The 25,000-nt window shown below is 52.3% G+C and overlaps 1 protein-coding gene across 1 annotated transcript in view; it reads left to right on the forward strand.

Annotated features, from left to right (window-relative positions):
- Positions 1–9,032: 9,032 nt before the first annotated feature.
- The window catches only part of LOC130128088 (cytohesin-3), a 77,517-nt gene continuing 61,549 nt past the window's right edge, over positions 9,033–25,000 (forward strand). The window contains exon 1 of the mRNA XM_056297800.1: positions 9,033–9,119. Coding sequence (XP_056153775.1) covers positions 9,101–9,119 — 19 coding nt within the window. The 5' untranslated portion in view covers positions 9,033–9,100. The remainder of the gene's footprint in view (positions 9,120–25,000) is intronic.

A 25,000-nucleotide genomic window follows, 5' to 3' on the forward strand; every position in this document is an offset into this window, starting at 1 on the left:
GCCAGCTCTGAAATATGTCATCAGTTGAAGAAAATGACATTTTACTGAATGTTAATGAGATTCAGGGCTTGAGTGACAGAACCATTAAAATCTCACATTTTGCACCTTGTGTGATGGAGGTATTTTAGTGTTTCCTCATGACGGGTTTAAAGATGTGACCACACAGAAGGAAAGGCCTTCTTATCCATTATGATCAGTTTGATGACCAGGCTTTACCTGTATTCACTTGTCTCACACTGTGGACTGTTGAGGGCCGTTCAGCTTTAATTCTGCAAACAAACAGACAGACAGAACCGTGTGGCGAAGGTGGTGAAGCTGGTTGAAGTGGCTGGTTGGGATGAAAACCTGTTTCTCTGGGTCTTGTAGGGCTCAGCTGAGCATCCAGGACGTGTGGTGGATTCTCAGATGGATTCTCCTGGCGGGTCAGATGGAGTCTCCTGGCGGGTCAGAGGGAGTCTCCTGGTGGGTCAGGTGGAGTCTCCTGGCAGGTCAGATGGAGTCTCCTGGCAGGTCAGAGTGGGTCAGATGGAGTCTCCTGGTCGGTCAGAGGGAGTCTCCCGGTGGGTCAGGTGGAGTCTCCTGGCAGGTCAGATGGAGTCTCCTGGCAGGTCAGAGTGGGTCAGATGGAGTCTCCTGGCAGGTCAGATGGAGTCTCCTGGCAGGTCAGATGGAGTCTCCTGGCAGGTCAGATGCAGTCTCCTGGCAGGTCAGATGGAGTCTCCTGGCAGGTCAGAGTGGGTCAGATGGAGTCTTCTGGCGGGTCAGAGGGAGTCTCCCGGTGGGTCAGGTGGAGTCTCCTGGCAGGTCAGATGGAGTCTCCTGGCAGGTCAGAGTGGGTCAGATGGAGTCTCCTGGCAGGTCAGATGGAGTCTCCTGGCGGGTCAGATGCAGTCTCCTGGCAGGTCAGATGGAGTCTCCTGGCAGGTCAGAGTGGGTCAGGTGGAGTCTCCTGGCAGGTCAGATGGAGTCTCCTGGCAGGTCAGATGCAGTCTCCTGGCAGGTCAGATGGAGTCTCCTGGCAGGTCAGAGTGGGTCAGATGGAGTCTTCTGGCGGGTCAGAGGGAGTCTCCCGGTGGGTCAGGTGGAGTCTCCTGGCAGGTCAGATGGAGTCTCCTGGCAGGTCAGAGTGGGTCAGATGGAGTCTCCTGGCAGGTCAGATGGAGTCTCCTGGCGGGTCAGATGCAGTCTCCTGGCAGGTCAGATGGAGTCTCCTGGCAGGTCAGAGTGGGTCAGGTGGAGTCTCCTGGCAGGTCAGATGGAGTCTCCTGGCAGGTCAGAGTGGGTCAAGTGGAGTCTCCTGGTGGGTCAGAGGGAGTCTCCCGGTGGGTCAGGTGGAGTCTCCTGGCAGGTCAGATGGAGTCTGCTGGCGGGTCAGATGGATTCTCCTGGCGGGTCAGATGGAGTCTCCTGTCAGGTCAGAGGGAGTCTCCTGGCGGGTCAGATGGATTCTCCTGGCAGGTCAGATGGAGTCTCCTGGCAGGTCAGAGTGGGTCAGATGGAGTCTCCCGGCAGGTCAGAGTGGGTAAGATGGAGTCTCCTGGCAGGTCAGATGGAGTCTCCTGGCGGGTCAGATGGAGTCTCCTGGTGGGTCAGATGGAGTCTCCTGGCAGGTCAGATTGAGTCTCTTGGCGGGTCAGATTGAGTCTCTTGGCAGGTCAGATTGAGTCTCTTGGCGGGTCAGATGAATTCTCCTGGTGGGTCAGATAGAGTCTCCTGGCAGGTCAGATGGAGTCTCCTGGCAGGTCAGATGAAGTCTCCTGGCAGGTCAGAGTGGGTCAGGTGGAGTCTCCTGGTGGGTCAGGTGGAGTCTCCTGGCAGGTCAGATGGAGTCTCCTGGCAGGTCAGATGGAGTCTCCTGGCAGGTCAGATGGAGTCTCCTGGCGGGTCAGATGGATTCTCCTGGCGGGTCAGATGGAGTCTCCTGGCAGGTCAGATGGAGTCTCCTGGCAGGTCAGATGGAGTCTCCTGGCGGGTCAGATGGATTCTCCTGGCGGGTCAGATGGAGTCTCCTGGCAGGTCAGAGTGGGTCAGATGGAGTCTCCCAGCAGGTCAGAGTGGGTCAGATGGAGTCTCCTGGCGGGTCAGATGGAGTCTCCTGGTGGGTCAGATGGAGTCTCCCAGCAGGTCAGAGTGGGTCAGATGGAGTCTCCTGGCAGTCAGATGGAGTCTCTTGGCGGGTCAGATGAATTCTCCTGGCGGGTCAGATGGAGTCTCCTGGCGGGTCAGATAGAGTCTCCTGGCAGGTCAGAGTGGGTCAGGTGGAGTCTCCTGGTGGGTCAGATTGAGTCTCCTGGCAGGTCAGATGGAGTCTCCTGGCAGGTCAGATGGAGTCTCCTGGTGGGTCAGATGCAGTCTCCTGGCAGGTCAGATGGAGTCTCCTGGCAGGTCAGATTGGGTCAGGTGGAGTCTCTTGGCAGGTCAGATGGAGTCTCCTGGCAGGTCAGAGTGGGTCAGGTGGAGTCTCCTGGTGGGTCAGGTGGAGTCTCCTGGCAGGTCAGATGGAGTCTCCTGGCAGGTCAGATGGATTCTCCTGGCGGGTCAGATGGAGTCTCCTGGCGGGTCAGATGGATTCTCCTGGCGGGTCAGATGGAGTCTCCTGGCAGGTCAGATGGAGTCTCCTGGCAGGTCAGATGGAGTCTCCTGGCGGGTCAGATGGATTCTCCTGGCGGGTCAGATGGAGTCTCCTGGCAGGTCAGATGGAGTCTCCTGGCAGGTCAGATGGAGTCTCCTGGCAGGTCAGATGGAGTCTCCTGGCGGGTCAGATGGATTCTCCTGGCGGGTCAGATGGAGTCTCCTGTCAGGTCAGAGGGAGTCTCCTGGCGGGTCAGATGGATTCTCCTGGCAGGTCAGATGGAGTCTCCTGGCAGGTCAGAGTGGGTCAGATGGAGTCTCCCGGCAGGTCAGAGTGGGTAAGATGGAGTCTCCTGGCAGGTCAGATGGAGTCTCCTGGCGGGTCAGATGGAGTCTCCTGGTGGGTCAGATGGAGTCTCCTGGCAGGTCAGATTGAGTCTCTTGGCGGGTCAGATTGAGTCTCTTGGCAGGTCAGATTGAGTCTCTTGGCGGGTCAGATGAATTCTCCTGGTGGGTCAGATAGAGTCTCCTGGCAGGTCAGATGGAGTCTCCTGGCAGGTCAGATGAAGTCTCCTGGCAGGTCAGAGTGGGTCAGGTGGAGTCTCCTGGTGGGTCAGGTGGAGTCTCCTGGCAGGTCAGATGGAGTCTCCTGGCAGGTCAGATGGAGTCTCCTGGCAGGTCAGATGGAGTCTCCTGGCGGGTCAGATGGATTCTCCTGGCGGGTCAGATGGAGTCTCCTGGCAGGTCAGATGGAGTCTCCTGGCAGGTCAGATGGAGTCTCCTGGCGGGTCAGATGGATTCTCCTGGCGGGTCAGATGGAGTCTCCTGGCAGGTCAGAGTGGGTCAGATGGAGTCTCCCAGCAGGTCAGAGTGGGTCAGATGGAGTCTCCTGGCAGGTCAGATGGAGTCTCCTGGCGGGTCAGATGGAGTCTCCTGGTGGGTCAGATGGAGTCTCCCAGCAGGTCAGAGTGGGTCAGATGGAGTCTCCTGGCAGTCAGATGGAGTCTCTTGGCGGGTCAGATGAATTCTCCTGGCGGGTCAGATGGAGTCTCCTGGCGGGTCAGATAGAGTCTCCTGGCAGGTCAGAGTGGGTCAGGTGGAGTCTCCTGGTGGGTCAGATTGAGTCTCCTGGCAGGTCAGATGGAGTCTCCTGGCAGGTCAGATGGAGTCTCCTGGTGGGTCAGATGCAGTCTCCTGGCAGGTCAGATGGAGTCTCCTGGCAGGTCAGATTGGGTCAGGTGGAGTCTCTTGGCAGGTCAGATGGAGTCTCCTGGCAGGTCAGAGTGGGTCAGGTGGAGTCTCCTGGTGGGTCAGGTGGAGTCTCCTGGCAGGTCAGATGGAGTCTCCTGGCAGGTCAGATGGATTCTCCTGGCGGGTCAGATGGAGTCTCCTGGCGGGTCAGATGGATTCTCCTGGCGGGTCAGATGGAGTCTCCTGGCAGGTCAGATGGAGTCTCCTGGCAGGTCAGATGGAGTCTCCTGGCGGGTCAGATGGATTCTCCTGGCGGGTCAGATGGAGTCTCCTGGCAGGTCAGATGGAGTCTCCTGGCAGGTCAGATGGAGTCTCCTGGCAGGTCAGATGGAGTCTCTTGGCGGGTCAGATGAATTCTCCTGGCGGGTCAGATGGAGTCTCCTGGCGGGTCAGATAGAGTCTCCTGGCAGGTCAGAGTGGGTCAGGTGGAGTCTCCTGGTGGGTCAGATTGAGTCTCCTGGCAGGTCAGATGGAGTCTCCTGGCGGGTCAGATGCAGTCTCCTGGCAGGTCAGATGGAGTCTCCTGGCGTTTCAGGTGGAGTCTCCTGGTGGGTTAGGTGGAGTCTCCTGGTGGGTCAGATGGAGTCTCCTGGTGGGTCAGATGGAGTCTCCGGACGGCAGGAGGACATTTCAAGCTGATGATGGGAGTTATCAAATCGCAGCTGCACCACAAAATAACATTTACCCATCCAACAAGACCCGCAACCACATCCACCCACCCACCAAGCACCACACACACGCACACACACACATACACATTCAAAGGCTGGCAGTACTGAAGCTGTATTTACAGCTGTGTCAACACTGTGAGGTAGCACAGCAGTAAATCCTACCTGGAAGTGTCGTCTCAGTGCTGCGTATTAAATCCTCTTTCTTTCACGTTACAAACTCTTTCCACATGTCCTCCCACGCAGTTTCTCTAAACTTGATAGCCAAACTTCATCTCATGGTACGCCCAGCGGTCCACCTTAAACAAAATCCACCAGTGCACTAAACTCAGAGATGCAGAGGTGTGCAACACCCTACGGTGTACTCTAGCAGGAAAGCTTGAAGACACTGAGCTCCTGCTGAAGACTGACGAATCCACTGACAAAAAGATGGACCACCATCAGCACCCTTGTTGACGAATCAGTGGCTCAGACCATTGGCTATAGGACTGGTTTGACGCGAAACAACACTGCAGAGAGTTGTGTGGACGGCCCAGGACATCAGTGGATGCGAGTTTCCCTCCATCCAGGACGCTGTGTCAGCAAAGCCCGCAGGATTATCAAAGCCCCAGCCACCCCGAGCGGTACCGCGGCCTCAAAGCCCGGACCAGTAGGCTCCAGAACACCTTTTCCACCAAGCAACCAGGCTTTTGAACAAAGAACATTAAAAGACACTAAGTCTGGTGCTGGACTGATGGTACTGACCTGTGGTCCTCAGTGGATCGTCGGTTTACACACACACACGCACACACACACACACACACACACACACACACACACACACACACACACACACACACACACACACACACACACACACACACACAGCACCTTACATACATCACACTGTTATTGTTGCTGCTTTTTTGTTCTGTGTTGTTGTTGTTCAGTTACTATTGTTGCTGCAGTGTTGAGGAGCTGAAACTCAAGAATTTTACTCTCTCGTGCTTTCATAATGAGACGTAACAAATAAAGAATCTTGAATCTTGAATCTTGATGCAAATTCCACACACACTCTTCTGGACAGTTTGCACAGAGCACACAAGACTAGCCTTGACCACCCTGCCCCACAGCCACTAAAGCAGGGATGGCAACAGCAAAGGAAGACAGTCCAGCAGGAACAGCAACACCTGCAGACTGAGTGGTGGGTTTCCAAAGCTCAAGAAATTCAAAGCTGTGCAGGAAAGCTTGACATGCACAACTTTTATAATGCCATAAAAACCATCTATGGACCAAGAAGCTGCTCTGTCTGTCCTATTAGAAGCGCTGATGGATCCATCCTCATAAAGGACCAGGTCAAGAGAGAACACTTCAAAGCTCTCCTCAATCACTCCAACACAGTGGACACCTCCATCCTTGACAAGCTCCCATTGTTGCTACCATCCAGACCCTCGATGCTCCACCATCCTTCGGTGAAGTCTTTTCAGTCATCAGATCACTGAAGAACAGCGAAAGCCCAGGTTGTGATTCTATCCCAGCCGAAATCTAAAGGAAGGAGGCTACCTTTGCACACAAGCAGTTTACCTGGTCATTGCCGAAGTGTGGAAGCAGGAATGTGTCCCTCATCAGTGGAGGGACGTGAATTGGGAATTGACATCGTCACCATCTACAAGAGCAAGGGTGATAAATCTGTGCAGGGGGATATCGCTCCTTGCAGTGGCTAGCAAAGTACTGACAAAAGTCCTGCCCCGCAGGCTGGTTGATGACGTCACTGAGGGGCTCCTTCCAGAATCCCTGTGTGGCTTCATTAAAAACAGAAGCACTGTGGACATGTTCTTCACTGCACGACAGCTGCAGGAAAAGTGTCGGGAACAGAAGCAAAACCTGTTCATTGCCTTCATGGACCTCTCGAAGCCCTTCGGCACAGTAGACAGTGACTTCCTTTGGGAGGAACTCCTGCATTATCTCTGCGCCACAAAATTTTACAACATCTTGCGTCAATTTCACAAAAGCGTGAGCGCTAAGGTGGACCCGAATCTGAGGCATTTGGTGTAGGCACAGGCGTAAGACAAGGCTGTGTGCTCACACAAGTACTTTTTAACGTCTTTCCCCTCTGTGTGACAACTCTGCTGCACAAGGACATAGAGGAACCTCTTCGACATCCGAAGGTTCAAGGCCACCACAAAGCTCAAGTCAGCACGCACACTTGAGCTACAGTATGCTGATGACTCTGCTCTTGTTGCACACACTCTAGCAGCACTGCAAGCTACCCTTACAGCTGCCGTGAGTCGAATGGAGTTATCTGTTAACATCCCCACAACAGAAATCCTCTGCCAATGGCCATCTGATCCCTCACCAGAACTTCCCAAATATTACATTTCAGACTCTCCTCTTGCCTTTGTACCACACTTCAAAATACCTTGGTAGCATCCTCTCTGGTGACCACAACATCGACCAGGACATCCAGAACAGGATTCGACAGGCCTCATGCTCCTTTGGACACCTCAGGCAACGCGTCTTCACCAACAACAACTTGCACCTTAACACAAAGATTGCAGTCTATCAGGCAGTGTATCCACACTTCTGTGGGGATGTGAGATACCCACGAGGACCTAGAAGGAGGATGGTCATACTCGACCCTGAGTGACCGGCGATGATGATGCATTGGACTTTACAGCTACCAAAGGTCTCACAACAAACAAAAGCAGGAGTCAGCATCAGACATGATGGACAACCCTAAGAAGAAGAAGAAGTGTGTGTGTGTGTGTGTGTGTGTGTGTGTGTGTGTGTGTGTGTGTGTGTGTGTGTGTGTGTGTGTGTGTGTGTGTGTGTGTGTGTGTGTTGGTAAAGGGGGTCTTCCAGGGTAATGAATAAAGAATCAAACTTCATTAAAGAAGGATTGTGTCACCAACATTCTGATTGTAATGAAAGGAAAGTTCATTTTGAAACAGCAACATCTGTCAGAATCTGTCAGAAACAGCAACATCTGTGAGAAACAGCAACATCTGTCAGAAACAGCAACATCTGTCAGAAACAGTAACATCTGTCAGAATCTGTCAGAAACAGCAACATCTGTCAGAAACAGCAACATCTGTCAGAATCTGTCAGAAACAGTAACATCTGTCAGAAACATCAACATCTGTCAGAATCTGTCAGAAACAGTAACATCTGTCAGAATCTGTCAGAAACAGCAACATCTGTCAGAAACAGCAACATCTGTGAGAAACAGTAACATCTGTCAGAAACAGTAACATCTGTCAGAATCTGTCAGAAACAGCAACATCTGTCAGAAACAGCAACATCTGTGAGAAACAGTAACATCTGTCAGAAACAGTAACATCTGTCAGAATCTGTCAGAAACAGCAACATCTGTCAGAAACAGCAACATCTGTCAGAAACAGAGCCATCTGTCAGAAACAGCAACATCTGTGAGAAAACAAACAACGGTCACTAAGAAGCAGCCTCACACCCCTGACGTGGAAAGCCTGTGTCCACAGCAAGTGGACTGTTGTGTGTTTACAACTGGCAAGCTGCTGGAACGCCTTGGAATGTTCAGTGTAACGCTTGGTGAGCAGCATATAAAACATATATACTCATATTCTCAACTTTGTCTTGTTATTCTGAGAGTTAGTGTCTGTCCCCCACACACTTTGTCTTTTTTGCCTGTGTGTGTGTCCCGTATGACTCTGTACTATTGCTTCAAATGTACAGCTCTGTGTTCTGTGTGTCTGTATGTTTGAAAATTGCAGAAATAAAAATATTCCAAAAAAGGAAAATCTAAATCAAAAGCTCGGGAAGCTGTTTCAGGGCTAAACTTCCGTGTGGTTCATCAGACAGCGCAGTGAGAGGATGTGAGTTTACACTTGGAACCAACCAACCAACCGACCGACCGACCGACCGATCAATAAATCAATCAATCAATCAATCAATCAATCGACAAAAAGACCGACCGATCGATCGATCGATCGATCAATCAATCAAGCATGTAGAGCACATTGCAATTCAATGCAGCTCATTTTAGGTGAAATAAAAGTGAACAAAGACATCATCAAAGCAGAAAACACGTAAAATTAAAAACACATTTTGGGATGAAGAGTAAAAAATATTCAAATTTGAAGAAAAAATATGCAAATCAAAGGTGTGATGATGGAATCTAGAGATTAGAAGAAGTGTTCAGTAATGAACTGCAGGCACACTGCATTGTGCCTTGCTCTGCGGTTTTAGGGCAGTGGGGGGTTAGGGGCGTGGCCATGTGACGTAACGTGACGTAGGTCCCGGTTGCAGTGAATGGGAGTAGGAGTGGACGGAGGGTCCGGATGGGAGACGGCAGAACGGCTCCGGTCGGTCTCGGCTGCAGGTTGAACCCGGTCCCTGACGAAACCACAGTACTGAACCAGCTCTCGGGTTCATTCTGGGCTCGGTTCTTATTCTGCGGATCCTCGCGGACACCGCTGGTCTGCAGCGGGAGGACTCGGAGCAGAAACGGCTCGTCTGTCACCAGACAGGTTCTCCCCGTCTTCATGTGGTCTTAAGACACATTTCCCCCGTCAGGTTTACAGACAAGCCACCGGTCCCGTCGGCCGTCTCATCCCTCCATCACTCCATCGTCCCTCCATCATCCCTCCATCAGGATGGATGAAGACAGACACGGTAAGACGGTTTTGTAACCGTTTTCTAATTTGCGTGCAGGTTTATGAGGCTGTGTGACAGCTTTCACTCGTTTGAACTCATCAGTGTAGAGACGTCATGATGTGCAGTGTAGAGGAAGAGGGCGCCATCCTCTCACCTGGTCCCCATTTACCAAACACGGTCTTCTTCTGAGTTCCCTCCGAGGACTCCTGTGGGGAACCGCTGTTCCAGCGCTCCGTTTCCCACAAACCCTCCTCCCTTCAGTCCGTCTGCCTCCAGTCAGTCTGCATCCAGTCAGTCTGCCTTCAGTCAGTCTGCATCCAGTCCGTCTGCATCCAGTCAGTCTGCCTTCAGTCAGTCTGCATCCAGTCCGTCTGCATCCAGTCAGTCTGCCTTCAGTCCGTCTGCCTTCAGTCAGTCTGCCTCCAGTCAGTCTGCATCCAGTCGGTCTGCCTTCAGTCGGTCTGCATCCAGTCCGTCTGCATCCAGTCAGTCTGCCTTCAGTCCGTCTGCCTTCAGTCAGTCTGCCTCCAGTCAGTCTGCATCCAGTCAGTCTGCCTTCAGTCAGTCTGCCTTCAGTCCGTCTGCCTCCAGTCAGTCTGCCTCCAGTCAGTCTGCCTTCAGTCAGTCTGCCTTCAGTTAGTCTGCATCCAGTCAGTCTGCATCCAGTCAGTCCATCTGCCTCCAGTCAGTCTGCCTTCAGTCCATCTGCCTTCAGTCAGTCTGCCTCCTGTCAGTCTGCCTCCAGTCCATCTGCCTCCAGTCAGTCTGCCTTCAGTCAGTCTGCCTCCAGTCAGTCTGCCTCCAGTCCGTCTGCCTTCAGTCCATCTGCCTCCAGTCAGTCTGCCTTCAGTCCATCTGCCTTCAGTCAGTCTGCCTCCAGTCAGTCTGCCTCCAGTCCATCTGCCTTCAGTCAGTCTGCCTCCAGTCAGTCTGCCTTCAGTCCGTCTGCCTTCAGTCCGTCTGCCTTCGGTCCATCTGCCTTCAGTCAGTCTGCCTCCAGTCCGTCTGCCTTCAGTCAGTCTGCCTCCAGTCCATCTGCCTTCAGTCAGTCTGCCTCCAGTCAGTCTGCCTCCAGTCCGTCTGCCTCCAGTCAGTCTGCCTCCAGTCCGTCTGCCTTCAGTCAGTCTGCCTCCAGTCAGTCCGCCTCCAGTCCGTCTGCCTCCAGTCAGTCTGCCTCCAGTCAGTCTGCCTCCAGTCCGTCTGCCTTCAGTCAGTCTGTCTTCAGTCCATCTGCCTTCAGTCAGTCTGCCTCCAGTCAGTGTGCCTTCAGTCAGTCTGCCTCCAGTCCATCTGCCTTCAGTCAGTCTGTCTTCAGTCAGTCTGCCTCCAGTCCGTCTGCCTTCAGTCAGTCTGTCTTCAGTCCATCTGCCTTCAGTCAGTCTTCCTCCAGTCAGTCTGCAGGGATTTCAGTTGGCTCGCTTTATTCTCATCTATCTGGTTTCCCCGTGCAGACCAGAGAGCGTGACGGACTGACCGGAGGACTGACACACAGCTGTGTAACAGTGTAACGTTGTGTTGTGTGTAACGTGTATTACACAGTGTGTAACAGTGTAACGTTGTGTTGTGTGTAACGCGTATTACACAGTGTGTAACAGTGTAACGTTGTGTTGTGTGTAACGTGTATTACACAGTGTGTAACAGTGTAACGTTGTGTTGTGTGTAACTTGTATTACACAGTGTGTAACAGTGTAACACAGCGTGTATTACACAGTAACACTGTGTAACTGTAACAGCGTGTATTACACAGTAACACTGTGTAACAGTGTAACACTTCAATGTGATGAACCTCAACAGGGTTCTTAACCATGGAGAGAGTAACACAGTGTAACAGTGTAACACAGCGTGTATTACACTGTTACACTGTGTAATACACGCTGTGTTACACTGTTACACACTGTGTAATACACGCTGTGTTACACTGTTACACACTGTGTAATACACGCTGTGTGTCAGTCCTCCGGTCAGTCCGTCGCGCTCTCTGGTCTGCACGGGGAAACCAGATAGATGAGAACGTGTGTGTGTGTGTGTGTGTGTGTGTGTGTGTGTGTGTGTGTGTGTGTGTGTGTGTGTGTGTGTGTGTGTGTGACGGCTGGAAGTGACCGGTGTGTCCCGTTGCGTTACAAACACGTCCAGTCCGCGTCACGGCAGCGTGACCGTCACATGGGCGCCGCTGGTGGACGTCTGGCCTTCCTACGACGGGATGGCGCCCCAGGGCAGCTCGTGCAGACAGGGAGCGCATCCTTTACAGACAAGTGGACGGTCTGCACCGCTTCACGTCAACTGCAGGACATGACCCCAAACCAGGACTGCACAATAAACCCACTGCCCGCTGCTCGTTAGTGGTAACGAGAGTCCCCGACCCAAACCGTCTCACAGCAGGAACTAACCTGTCTCACCACACGAGGCGCGAAACGTCTGAGGGAGTCTTGTCCGAAAACTGGTTTTGGTTTGACCAAACACTTCAATGTGATGAACCTCAACAGGGTTCTTAACCATGGAGAGAGAGAGAGAGAGAGAGAGAGAGAGAGAGAGAGAGAGAGAGAGAGAGAGAGAGAGAGAGAGAGACAGAGACAGAGAGACAGAGAGACAGAGACAGAAACAGAAAGAGAGAGACAGACAGAAAAGGAGAGAGACAGAGAGAGACAGTGACAGACAGAAAAGGAGAGACAGACAGAAAGGAGAGAGACAGAGAGAGAGACAGAGAGAGAGAAAAGAGCGAGACAGACAGAAAAAGACAGTGAGACACAAACAGAGACAGAGACAGAAAGAGAGAGACAGACAGAAAAGGAGAGAGACAGAGAGACAGAGAGAGAGAGAGACAGAGAGAGAGAGAGAGGTGTTGACATGAAGAAAGATCCATATGATTGTCATGATAGTACTATGTTCCATAATAGTTCCACAGTACTTCATAGTACTACGTTCCACAGTACTTCATAGTGCTACGTTCCACAGTACTTCATAGTACTATGTTCCACAGTACTTCATAGTGCTACGTTCCACAGTACTTCATAGTACTATGCCAAGCTGATGATACTGTCTTGACTTGCCTGTTTAAACGCTCCAGTAGACGTCCACATTGTATTTGACTACTTGTCGATGTTCCATATTGATCCAAATCTAAATGTCAAAATATCTGTCTGGGTTCCTCATATCAGAACATGTCAAACTGTGTCTCCAGGCCTGGGGATGGTCTGTGTCTCCAGGCCTGGAGATGGTCTGTGTCTCCAGGCCTGAGGATGGTCCGTGTCTTCAGGCCTGGGGATGGTCTGTGTTTCCAGGCCTGGGGATGGTCCGTGTCTCCAGGCCTGGAGATGGTCTGTGTCGGAGATGGTCTGTGTTGGAGATGGTCTGTGTTGGAGATGGTCTGTGTCTCCAGGCCTGGGGATGGTCCGTGTCTCCAGACCTGGGGATGGTCTGTGTCTCCAGACCTGGGGATGGTCTGTGTCTCCAGGCCTGAGGATGGTCCGTGTCTCCAGGCCTGGGGATGGTCTGTGTTGGAGATGGTCTGTGTTGGAGATGGTCTGTGTCTTCAGGCCTGGAGATGGTCTGTGTCGGAGATTGTCTGTGTTGGAGATGGTCTGTGTTTTCAGGCCTGGGGATGGTCTGTGTCTCCAGGCCTGGGGATGGTCTGTGTCCTCAGGCCGGGAGATGGTCCGTGTCTCCAGGCCTGAGGATGGTCCGTGTCTCCAGGCCTGGGGATGGGGATGGTCCGTGTCTCCAGGCCTGGGGATGGTCTGTGTCTCCAGGCCTAGGGATGGGGATGATCCGTGTCTCCAGGCCTGGGGATGGTCCGTGTCTCCAGGCCTAGGAATGGGGATGGTCCGTGTCTCCAGGCCTGGGGATGGTCCGTGTCTCCAGGCCTGGGGATGGTCCGTATCTCCAGGCCTGGGGATGGTCCGTGTCTCCAGGCCTGGGGATGGTCCATGTCTCCAGGCCTGGGGATGGGGATGGTCTGTGTCTCCAGGCCTGGGGATGGTCCGTGTCTCCAGGCCTGGAGATGGTCCGTGTCTCCAGGCCTGGGGATGGTCTGTGTCGGAGATTGTCTGTGTTGGAGATGGTCCGTGTCTCCAGGCCTGGGGATGGTCCGTGTCTTCAGGCTGGGGGATGGTCCGTGTCTCCAGGCCTGGGGATGGTCCGTGTCTCCAGGCCTGGGGATGGTCTGTGTCTCCAGACCTGGGGATGGTCCGTGTCTTCAGGCTGGGGGATGGTCCGTGTTTCCAGGCCTGGGGATGGTCTGTGTCTCCAGGCCTGGGGATGGTCTGTGTCTCCAGGCCTGGGGATGGTCCGTGTCTCCAGGCCTGGGGATGGTCCGTGTCTCCAGGCCTGGGGATGGTCTGTGTCTCCAGGCCTGGGGATGGTCCGTGTCTCCAGGCCTGGGGATGGTCTGTGTCTCCAGGCCTGGAGATGGTCCGTGTCTCCAGGCCTGGGGATGGCCTGCTGACGGAGTCACTGGGTCAAAGTGCAGATGAAGGTCAGAAATGTGTTCTGTCTGCTCACTGGGAGGAAAGACACCACCGTCAGCCTCAGAAGACTTTCATGGTTCAGACAAACAAAGCAGTAAATCTGTGCAGTTTCTCACCTTGTTGTTGTTGTTGTTGTTGTTGTTGATGTTGTTGTTGTTGTTGCATGTTGTCCCCTGACTGGTCCTCTTCTGCTCACGTGTGAATACAGCGGCTTTACGCTTTGTGTCATGTGACCTATTTCCTGGGTCACCTGCAGAGCCGCTGCTAGAAGAGGTGAAGTAAGACGCAGGTGAGCTTCCTCAGAATGCCATGCAGCAACATCTGTCAGCCCTGCAGCGAAGGCTGCTCAGCCCAGCAGACACACACCACTCATGCAGTCATGTGACAGTCATGCAGTCACGTGACAGGAAGGCGTCACACAACGCTGGGAGTTGTGTGTTGTGTAACAGGAAGGCCTCAGACGGAGCTGGGAGTTGTGCGTTGTGTAACAGGAAGGTCTCAGACGGAGCTGGGAGTTGTGCGTTGTGTACCAGGAAGGTCTCAGACGGAGCTGGGAGTTGTGCGTTGTGTAACAGGAAGGCCTCAGACGGAGCTGGGAGTTGTGCGTTGTGTAACAGGAAGGCCTCAGACGGAGCTGGGAGTTGTGCGTTGTGTAACAGGAAGGTCTCAGACGGAGCTGGGAGTTGTGCGTTGTGTAACAGGAAGGCCTCAGACGGAGCTGGGAGTTGTGCGTTGTGTAACAGGAAGGCCTCAGACGGAGCTGGGAGTTGTGCGTTGTGTGACAGGAAGGTCTCAGACGGAGCTGGGAGTTGTGCGTTGTGTAACAGGAAGGCCTCAGACGGAGATGGGAGTTGTGCGTTGTGTAACAGGAAGGCCTCAGATGGAGCTGGGAGTTGTGTGTTGTGTGACAGGAAGGCCTCAGACGGAGCTGGGAGTTGTGCGCTGTGTAACAGGAAGGCCTCAGACGGAGCTGGGAGTTGTGCGTTGTGTAACAGGAAGGCCTCAGACGGAGCTGGGAGTTGTGCGTTGTGTGACAGGAAGGCCTCAGACGGAGCTGGGAGTTGTGCGTTGTGTGACAGGAAGGCCTCAGATGGAGCTGGGAGTTGTGTGTTGACATGTGAAGGTTCTGGAAAAGACGTCAGGCAGCACTGTATGGCACGACGGTTTAAAACACGTTTCAGTTTCTGAAACAGCGCCTCCCTCTGTCTCTCTGATGCACACACGTGCAAATCATCTCCATCAGATGAATGTCACACATGTTTACCTGCATGTCAACACACTGTTTGCTCTAACCAACACTCCAACACTGACCTGAGATAAATGTACTGCTGCTAAAGCTGTCAGTGTCCAGCTCCCAGCAGTGTCCCAGCAGTGTCAGTGTCCAGCTCCAAGCAGTGTCAGTGTCCAGCTCCCAGCAGTGTCCCTACAGTGTCAGTGTCCAGCTCCCAGCAGTGTCCCAGCAGTGTCAGTGTCCAGCTCCCAGCAGTGTCCCAGCAGTGTCAGTGTCCAGCTCCCAGCAGTGTCCCAGCAGTGTCAGTGTCCAGCTCCCAGCAGTGTCCCAGCAGTGTCAGTGTCCAGCTCCCAGCAGTGTCAGTGTCCAGCTCCCAGCAGTGTCCCAGCAGTGTCAGTGTCCAGCTCCCAGCAGTGTCCCAGCAGTGTCAGTGTCCAGCTCCCAGCAGTGTCAGTGTCCAGCTCCCAGCAGTGTCCCAGCAGTGTCAGTGTCCAGCTCCCAGCAGTGTCAGTGTCCAGCTCCCAGCAGTGTCCCAGCAGTGTCAGTGTCCAGCTGCCAGCAGTGTCCCTGCAGTGTCAGTGTCCAGCTGCCAGCAGTGTCCCAGCAGTGTCAGTGTCCAGCTGCCAGCAGTGACCCTGCAGTGTCAGTGTCCAGCTCCCAGCGGTGTCCCTGCAGTGTCAGTGTCCAGCTCCCAGCGGTGTCCCTGCAGTGTCAGTGTCCAGCTCCCAGCGGTGTCCCTGCAGTGTCAGTGTCCAGCTCCCAGCAGTGTCCCAGCAGTGTCAGTGTCCAGCTCCCAGCAGTGTCCCTGCAGTGTCAGTGTCCAGCTCCCAGCAGTGTCCCTGCAGTGTCAGTGTCCAGCTCCCAGCAGTGTCCCAGCACTGTCAGTGTCCAGCTCCCAGCAGTGTCCCTGCAGTGTTAGTGTCCAGCTCCCAGCAGTATCCCTGCATTGTCAGGGTCCAGCTCCCAGCAGTGTCCCAGCAGTGTCAGTGTCCAGCTCCCAGCAGTGTCCCTGCAGTGTCAGTGTCCAGCTCCCAGCAGTGTCCCTGCAGTGTCAGTGTCCAGCTCCCAGCAGTGTCCCTGCAGTGTCAGTGTCCAGCTCCCAGCAGTGTCAGTGTCCAGTTCCCAGCAGTGTCATTGTCCAGCTCCCAGCAGTGTCCCAGCAGTGTCAGTGTCCAGCTCCCAGCAGTGTCTGATGAAGGTATTGAGTTGTGTGTGTGTGTGTGTGTGTGTGGGGGGGGTGTTCTATAGCAGAACTTGCCTTGTGAGTTGGGTTTGGATTATTTCTCTGTTATTATCTCAGTGTTTGCTCATTAAGCCAATGGAATGCTGGGATATTCTGTCAGATTACATCACTGACTTATTATCAGCCACCGTACTGTATGCAGCATACTCTCCTGAACACAGAAAAGCCCAGAAGACCAGAGGGACCAGAAGAGCAGAGGGACCAGAAGAGTGGAGGGACTAGAAGAGCAGAGGGACCAGAAAAGCAGAGGGACCAGAAGAGCAGAGGGACTAGAAGAGCAGAGGGACCAGAAGAGCAGAGGGACCAGAAAAGCAGAGGGACCAGAAGAGCAGAGGGACCAGAAGAGCAGAGGGACCAGAAGAGCAGAGGGGACCAGAAGAGCAGAGGGACCAGAAGAGCAGAGGGACCAGAAGAGCAGAGGGACCAGAAGAGCAGTGGGGACCAGAAAAGCAGAGGGACCAGAAAAGCAGAGGGACCAGAAGAGCAGAGGGACCAGAAAAGCAGAGGGACCAGAAGAGCAGAGGGACCAGAAGAGCAGAGGGGACCAGAAGAGCAGAGGGACCAGAAAAGCAGAGGGACCAGAAGAGCAGAGGGACCAGAAAAGCAGAGGGACCAGAAGAGCAGAGGGACCAGAAGAGCAGAGGGAACCAGAAGAGCAGAGGGACCAGAAGAGCAGAGGGACCAGAAGAGCAGAGGGACCAGAAGAGCAGAAGGGGCCAGAAGAGCAGAGGGACCAGAAGAGCAGAGGGGACCAGAAGAGCAGAGGGACCAGAAAAGCAGAGGGACCAGAAGAGCAGAGGGGACCAGAAGAGCAGAGGGGACCAGAAGAGCAGAGGGACCAGAAAAGCAGAGGGACCAGAAGAGCAGAGGGGACCAGAAGAGCAGAGGGACCAGAAGAGCAGAGGGGACCAGAAGAGCAGAGGGACCAGAAGAGCAGAGGGACTAGAAGAGCAGAGGGACCAGAAGAGCAGAGGGGACCAGAAGAGCAGAGGGGACCAGAAGAGCAGAGGGACCAGAAGAGCAGAGGGATCCGTCCACAGAATGGAAGTTGTCACTGTGTCTTCACGGCGTCTCCTAATCAGGATGGCGCTGCTGGGCGATGCGGTCTGCTCTCAGAATGAGGGACCGGCTGTAGATCCTTGCTGGTTTTGTTGCTCACGGGTCTATTATGGTATGGCTGGAAGGGGGAACATGAAGGAACGCAGCAGCAGAACTTGGCCGGCTGCAGAAGGAGTAAAGTGAGAGGGCGGCCATCAAATCTGTGGCCTTGTGCTCTTAATAGCGCTGTGTTTCTATTGTCAGGGGGAAAGAGGGAAGCCCGCTGAGGAAGAGGTTGTTATTTTTGGTGCTGTGAGGCTTGTTTCCCGTGTGTCGCAGGTCTGATAACCTCCACCACTCTTTCTGTCGATCAACAGTCTTCCCTCCATCTGACCGTGGGAATAAGTAGATAGGAAAGCACATTCCTTCCATTCTTCCATCCTCCTGCCCTTACTTACACAGTGTGTGTGTGTGTGTGTGTGTGTGTGTGTGTGTGTGTGTGTGTGTGTGTGCGTGCGTGTGTGCACTAAAAAAGTATGCGACTGCGTTATCGTGGTCTTTGTCCACGTGCGATTCTAAAGGACGTGTAAATGGATGAACTGTCCCAGGAGAACAGCCATTCTTCTCCACGCTTTTCCTGAAATCTTCTGAGAGTTAGTCCATATCAACTTCCCATCCTGCAGGCCTGGAACCAAACCCAATGTGGTTTTTTTTTTGGAGGACATGAGTCGACAAATTAGTGGTTTCCTGGGGCGTGGGGGGTGGGGGGGTGGAGAGGAAGTTGGTGTGAGTCGGCCATCATCTTGTTGTGGATGGATGGTGTGTGGATGGATGGCGTGTAGATGGATGGTATGTGGATGGATGGCGTGTAGATGGATGGTATGTGGATGGATGGCGTGTAGATGGATGGTATGTGGATGGATGGCGTGTAGATGGATGGCGTGTAGATGGATGGCGTGTGGATGGATGGATGGCGTGTGGATGGATGGATGGCGTGTGGATGGATGGATGGCGTGTGGATGGATGGATGGATGGCGTGTGGATGGATGGATGGCGTGTGGATGGATGGATGGATGGATGGCGTGTGGATGGATGGATGGATGGCGTGTGGATGGATGGATGGCGTGTGGATGGATGGATGGCGTGTGGATGGATGGATGGATGGTGTGTGGATGGATGGATGGTATGTGGATGGATGGATGATGTGGATGGATGGATGGATGGCGTGTGGATGGATGGATGGCGTGGGGATGGATGGATGGATGGCGTGTGGATGGATGGATGGATGGCGTGTGGATGGATGGATGGATGGCGTGTGGATGGATGGATGGCATGTGGATGGATGGATGGATGGCGTGTGGATGGATGGATGGATGGCGTGTGGGAAGGCATCAGATGGACGTGTTGGTAGGCAGCTGTGGTTTCCCCTGCAGGTCTGTTGGCTGACTGGTCAGCTTAAACAGAGTGAGAGTGAGAAGTGTTACAGAGACTCTGCTTCACCTTTTGCCGTCCTCTGGTAATACTTTGATACCCGTTAGGGAGACTTCAGGGAGGCCGCAGCCCAACAATGAGTCATGTGACCAAGGTGATGCATGCACGCTGTGATTAAAATCACTCCACGTAGACAGATTAATAATCAGATGAATAGTCAGATGAATAGTCAGATGAATAGTCAGATTAATAGTCAGATTAATAGTCAGATGAATAGTCAGATTAATAATCAGGTGAATAGTCAGATTAATAATCAGATGAATAGTCAGATTAATAATCAGATGAATAATGAGATTAATAATCAGATGAATAGTCAGTTTAATAATCAGATTAATAGTCAGATGAATAGTCAGATTAATAATCAGATGAATAGTCAGATTAATAATCAGATGAATAGTCAGATTAATAATCAGATGAATAGTCAGATGAATAACCAGATTAATAGTCAGATTAATAATCAGATTAATAGTCAGATGAATAGTCAGATGAATAACCAGATTAATAGTCAGATTAATAATCAGATGAATAGTCAGATTAATAATCAGACGAATAGTCAGATTAATAACCAGATTAATAGTCAGATTAATAATCAGATGAATAGTCAGATGAATAGTCAGATTAATAACCAGATTAATAGTCAGATTAATAATCAGATGAATAGTCAGATGAATAACCAGATTAATAGTCAGATGCATAATCAGATGAATAGTCAGATGAATAACCAGATTAATAGTCAGATTAATAATCAGATGAATAGTCAGATGAATAACCAGATTAATAGTCAGATTAATAACCAGATGAATAGTCAGATTAATAACCAGATTAATAGTCAGATTAATAATCGGAACGGCTCAGAAGAGGGGGGTAATTGGCCGGGTACAACTGGGGAGAGAAATGGGGGGGGGGGGGGAAATACCCAGAAAAGGAAAGGTTTGCTGCAGACACAGCAAACCTCCGCTGCTCCAGGGGGCGCTGCGCTGTTGTTAGCTCGCCTGAGTTTTGCGCGCATGGAGGAAATGACTTGTTGAACGGTACATGCACGGGACCAGCTCCAGGCTCCGCCCTCGTTTCGCGCCAGCATCATTAGCTTAATTTGAAGTGTGATGAGAGCCACCGTGTCTCCTCCTTTTTCTAAAGATGTGTGCTTGAATCTCTCCAGAGGTCTGTGAATGTGATGAGGTCTGGCTTCATGGCACCGTCAGAACTGGGACTTGGTTTACAGGCCTGCTGCTTCTCCGCGGGTCTGCCCGACTGAACTTGCTTTCAGTCACAGACGGATCGATACCGTCACGATCAGGAGTGTGTAGACTCGCTAGCCCGTTGGCTAAGGGGTCGGACCCTGGTTCGCGCAGTCGCCTGTGGTGCGGTTCGCGTCCCGGCTGCGGCAGTTCCCCGGCTTCTCGCTACAATATCATCAATCTGCCGCTCGGTGGCGCAGTGGGTAGCGCGGTCGCCTCACAGCAAGAAGGTCCTGGGTTCGAGACCCGGGGTAGTCCAGCCTTGGGGGTCATCCCGGGTCGTCCTCTGTGTGGAGTTTGCGTGTTCTCCCCGTGTCTGTGTAGGTTTCCTCCGGGGGCTCCGCTTTCCTCCCACAGTCCAAAGACCTGTAGGTCAGGTGAACCAAAGACATGTAGGACAGATGCACCAAAGACATGTAGGACAGGTGACTCAAAGACATGTAGGACATATGCACCAAAGACATGTATAGGTCAGGTGCACCAAAGACATGTATAGGTCAGGTGCACCAAAGACATGTAGGACAGGTGACTCAAAGACATGTAGGACAGATGCACCAAAGACATGTATAGGTCAGGTGCACCAAAGACATGTAGGACAGGTGACTCAAAGACATGTAGGTCAGGTGCACCAAAGACATGTAGGACAGGTGACTCAAAGACATGTTGGTCAGGTGCACCAAAGACATGTAGGACAGGTGACTCAAAGACATGTAGGACATGTGACTCAAAGACATGTAGGTCAGGTGACTCAAAGACATGTAGGACAGGTGACTCAAAGACCTGTAGGTCAGGTGACTCAAAGACATGTAGGACAGGTGACTCAAAGACATGTAGGTCAGGTGACTCAAAGACATGTAGGACAGGTGCACCAAAGACATGTAGGACAGGTGCACCAAAGACATGTAGGTCAGGTGCACCAAAGACATGTAGGACAGGTGACTCAAAGACATGTAGGTCAGGTGCACCAAAGACATGTAGGACAGGTGACTCAAAGACATGTAGGTCAGGTGCACCAAAGACATGTAGGACAGGTGACTCAAAGACATGTAGGACATGTGACTCAAAGACATGTAGGTCAGGTGACTCAAAGACATGTAGGACAGGTGACTCAAAGACCTGTAGGTCAGGTGACTCAAAGACATGTAGGACAGGTGACTCAAAGACATGTAGGTCAGGTGACTCAAAGACATGTAGGACAGGTGCACCAAAGACATGTAGGACAGGTGCACCAAAGACATGTAGGTCAGGTGCACCAAAGACATGTAGGACAGGTGACTCAAAGACATGTAGGTCAGGTGCACCAAAGACATGTAGGACAGGTGACTCAAAGACATGTAGGTCAGGTGACTCAAAGACATGTAGGACAGGTGCACCAAAGACATGTAGGACAGGTGCACCAAAGACATGTAGGACAGGTGACTCAAAGACATGTAGGACAGGTGCACCAAAGACATGTATAGGTCAGGTGCACCAAAGACATGTATAGGTCAGGTGCACCAAAGACATGTAGGACAGGTGACTCAAAGACATGTAGGACAGATGCACCAAAGACATGTATAGGTCAGGTGCACCAAAGACATGTAGGACAGGTGACTCAAAGACATGTAGGTCAGGTGCACCAAAGACATGTAGGACAGGTGACTCAAAGACATGTTGGTCAGGTGCACCAAAGACATGTAGGACAGGTGACTCAAAGACATGTAGGACATGTGACTCAAAGACATGTAGGTCAGGTGACTCAAAGACATGTAGGACAGGTGACTCAAAGACCTGTAGGTCAGGTGACTCAAAGACATGTAGGACAGGTGACTCAAAGACATGTAGGTCAGGTGACTCAAAGACATGTAGGACAGGTGCACCAAAGACATGTAGGACAGGTGCACCAAAGACATGTAGGTCAGGTGCACCAAAGACATGTAGGACAGGTGACTCAAAGACATGTAGGTCAGGTGCACCAAAGACATGTAGGACAGGTGACTCAAAGACATGTAGGTCAGGTGACTCAAAGACATGTAGGACAGGTGCACCAAAGACATGTAGGTCAGGTGCACCAAAGACATGTAGGACAGGTGACTCAAAGACATGTAGGACAGATGCACCAAAGACATGTATAGGTCAGGTGCACCAAAGACATGTAGGACAGGTGACTCAAAGACATGTAGGTCAGGTGCACCAAAGACATGTAGGACAGGTGACTCAAAGACATGTTGGTCAGGTGCACCAAAGACATGTAGGACAGGTGACTCAAAGACATGTAGGACATGTGACTCAAAGACATGTAGGTCAGGTGACTCAAAGACATGTAGGACAGGTGACTCAAAGACCTGTAGGTCAGGTGACTCAAAGACATGTAGGACAGGTGACTCAAAGACATGTAGGTCAGGTGACTCAAAGACATGTAGGACAGGTGCACCAAAGACATGTAGGACAGGTGCACCAAAGACATGTAGGTCAGGTGCACCAAAGACATGTAGGACAGGTGACTCAAAGACATGTAGGTCAGGTGCACCAAAGACATGTAGGACAGGTGACTCAAAGACATGTAGGTCAGGTGACTCAAAGACATGTAGGACAGGTGCACCAAAGACATGTAGGACAGGTGCACCAAAGACATGTAGGTCAGGTGCACCAAAGACATGTAGGACAGGTGCACCAAAGACATGTAGGACAGGTGCACCAAAGACATGTAGGTCAGGTGACTCAAAGACATGTAGGACAGGTGCACCAAAGACATGTAGGTCAGGTGACTCAAAGACATGTAGGACAGGTGCACCAAAGACATGTAGGACAGGTGCACCAAAGACATGTAGGACAGGTGACTCAAAGACATGTAGGACAGGTGCACCAAAGACATGTAGGACAGGTGCACCAAAGACATGTAGGACAGGTGCACCAAAGACATGTAGGTCAGGTGACTCAAAGACATGTAGGACAGGTGCACCAAAGACATGTAGGTCAGGTGACTCAAAGACATGTAGGACAGGTGCACCAAAGACATGTAGGTCAGGTGACTCAAAGACATGTAGGACAGGTGCACCAAAGACATGTAGGTCAGGTGACTCAAAGACATGTAGGACAGGTGCACCAAAGACATGTAGGACAGGTGCACCAAAGACATGTAGGACAGGTGCACCAAAGACATGTAGGTCAGGTGCACCAAAGACATGTAGGACAGGTGCACCAAAGACATGTAGGTCAGGTGCACCAAAGACATGTAGGACAGGTGCACCAAAGACATGTAGGTCAGGTGCACCAAAGACATGTAGGACAGGTGCACCAAAGACATGTAGGACAGGTGCACCAAAGACATGTAGGACAGGTGCACCAAAGACATGTAGGTCAGGTGCACCAAAGACATGTAGGACAGGTGACTCAAAGACATGTCGCTCTCTGTCTCTCCCTCTATCTCTCTGTCTCTCCCCCTCTCTGCCTCTCTCCCTCTCAGTCTCTCCCTGTATCCCTCTCTGTCTCTCTCCCACTATCTCTCTCTGTCTCTCTTCCACTATCTCTCTCTGTCTCTCCCTCTATCTCTCTGTCTCTCCCCCTCTCTGCCTCTCTCCCTCTCTCAGTCTCTCCCTGTATCCCTCTCTGTCTCTCTCCCACTATCTCTCTGTCTCTCCCCCTCTCTCCCTCTCTGCCTCTCTCAGTCTCTCCCTGTATCTCTCTCTGTCTCTCTTCCACTGTCTCTCTCTGTCTCTCTTCCACTATCTCTCTCTGTCTCTCTCCCTCTATCTCTCTGTCTCTCCCCCTCTCTGCCTCTCTCCCTCTCAGTCTCTCCCTGTATCTCTCTCTGTCTCTCTTCCACTATCTCTCTCTGTCTCTCTTCCACTATCTCTCTCTGTCTCTCTCCCTCTATCTCTCTCTGTCTCTCTTCCACTATCTCTCTTTGTCTCTCTCCCTCTATCTCTCTGTCTCTCCCCCTCTCTCCCTCTCTGCCTCTCTCCCTCTCTCAGTCTCTCCCTGTATCCCTCTCTGTCTCTCTCCCACTATCTCTCTCTGTCTCTCTCCCACTATCTCTCTCTGTCTCTCTCCCTCTATCTCTCTGTCTCTCCCCCTCTCTCCCTCTCTGCCTCTCTCCCTCTCTCAGTCTCTCCCTGTATCCCTCTCTGTCTCTCTCCCTCTATCCCTCTCTGCCTCTCTCCCTCTCTCAGTCTCTCCCTGTATCCCTCTCTGTCTCTCTCCCACTATCTCTCTCTGTCTCTCTCCCTCTATCTCTCTCTGTCTCTCCCCCTCTCTCCCTCTCTGCCTCTCCCACTATCTCTCTCTGTCTCTCTCCCTCTATCTCTCTCTGTCTCTCTCCCTCTATCTCTCTCTGTCTCTCTCCCTCTATCTCTCTCTGTCTCTCTCCCTCTATCTCTCTCTGCCTCTCCCTCTCTCTGTCTCTCTCCCTCTATCTCTCTCTGTCTCTCTCCCTCCCTCCCTCTCTGCCTCTCCCACTATCTCTCTCAGTCTCTCCCACTATCTCTCTCTGTCTCTCTCCCTCTCTCCCTCTCTGCCTCTCCCACTATCTCTCTCTGTCTCTCTCCCTCTATCTCTCTCTGTCTCTCTCCCTCTCTCCCTCTCTGTCTCTCCCACTATCTCTCTCAGTCTCTCCCACTATCTCTCTCTGTCTCTCTCCCTCTCTCCCTCTCTGCCTCTCCCACTATCTCTCTCTGTCTCTCTCCCTCTATCTCTCTCTGTCTCTCTCCCTCTCTCCCTCTCTGTCTCTCCCACTATCTCTCTCAGTCTCTCCCACTATCTCTCTCTGTCTCTCCCCCTCTCTCCCTCTCTGTCTCTCCCACTATCTCTCTTTGTCTCTCTCCCTCTATCTCTCTCTGTCTCTCCCCCTCTCTCCCTCTCTGCCTCTCTCCCTCTCTCAGTCTCTCCCACTATCTCTCTCTGTCTCTCTCCCACTATCTCTCTCTGTCTCTCTCCCTCTATCTCTCTCAGTCTCTCCCTCTATCTCTCTCTATCTCCCTCTATCTCTCTCAGCGTCTCCCTCTATCTCTCTCTGTCTCTCTCCCTCTCTCCCTCTCTGTCTCTCCCACTATCTTTCTCTGTCTCTCTCCCTCTATCTCTCTCTGTCTCTCCCCCTCTCTCAGTCTCTCCCACTATCTCTCTCAGTCTCTCCCACTATCTCTCTCTGTCTCTCCCCCTCTCTCCCTCTCTGTCTCTCCCACTATCTCTCTCAGTCTCTCTCACTATCTCTCTCTGTC

The sequence above is a fragment of the Lampris incognitus genome, chromosome 17 (assembly GCF_029633865.1).
Source record: "Lampris incognitus isolate fLamInc1 chromosome 17, fLamInc1.hap2, whole genome shotgun sequence".
In the NCBI taxonomy this organism is placed as follows: domain Eukaryota; kingdom Metazoa; phylum Chordata; class Actinopteri; order Lampriformes; family Lampridae; genus Lampris; species Lampris incognitus.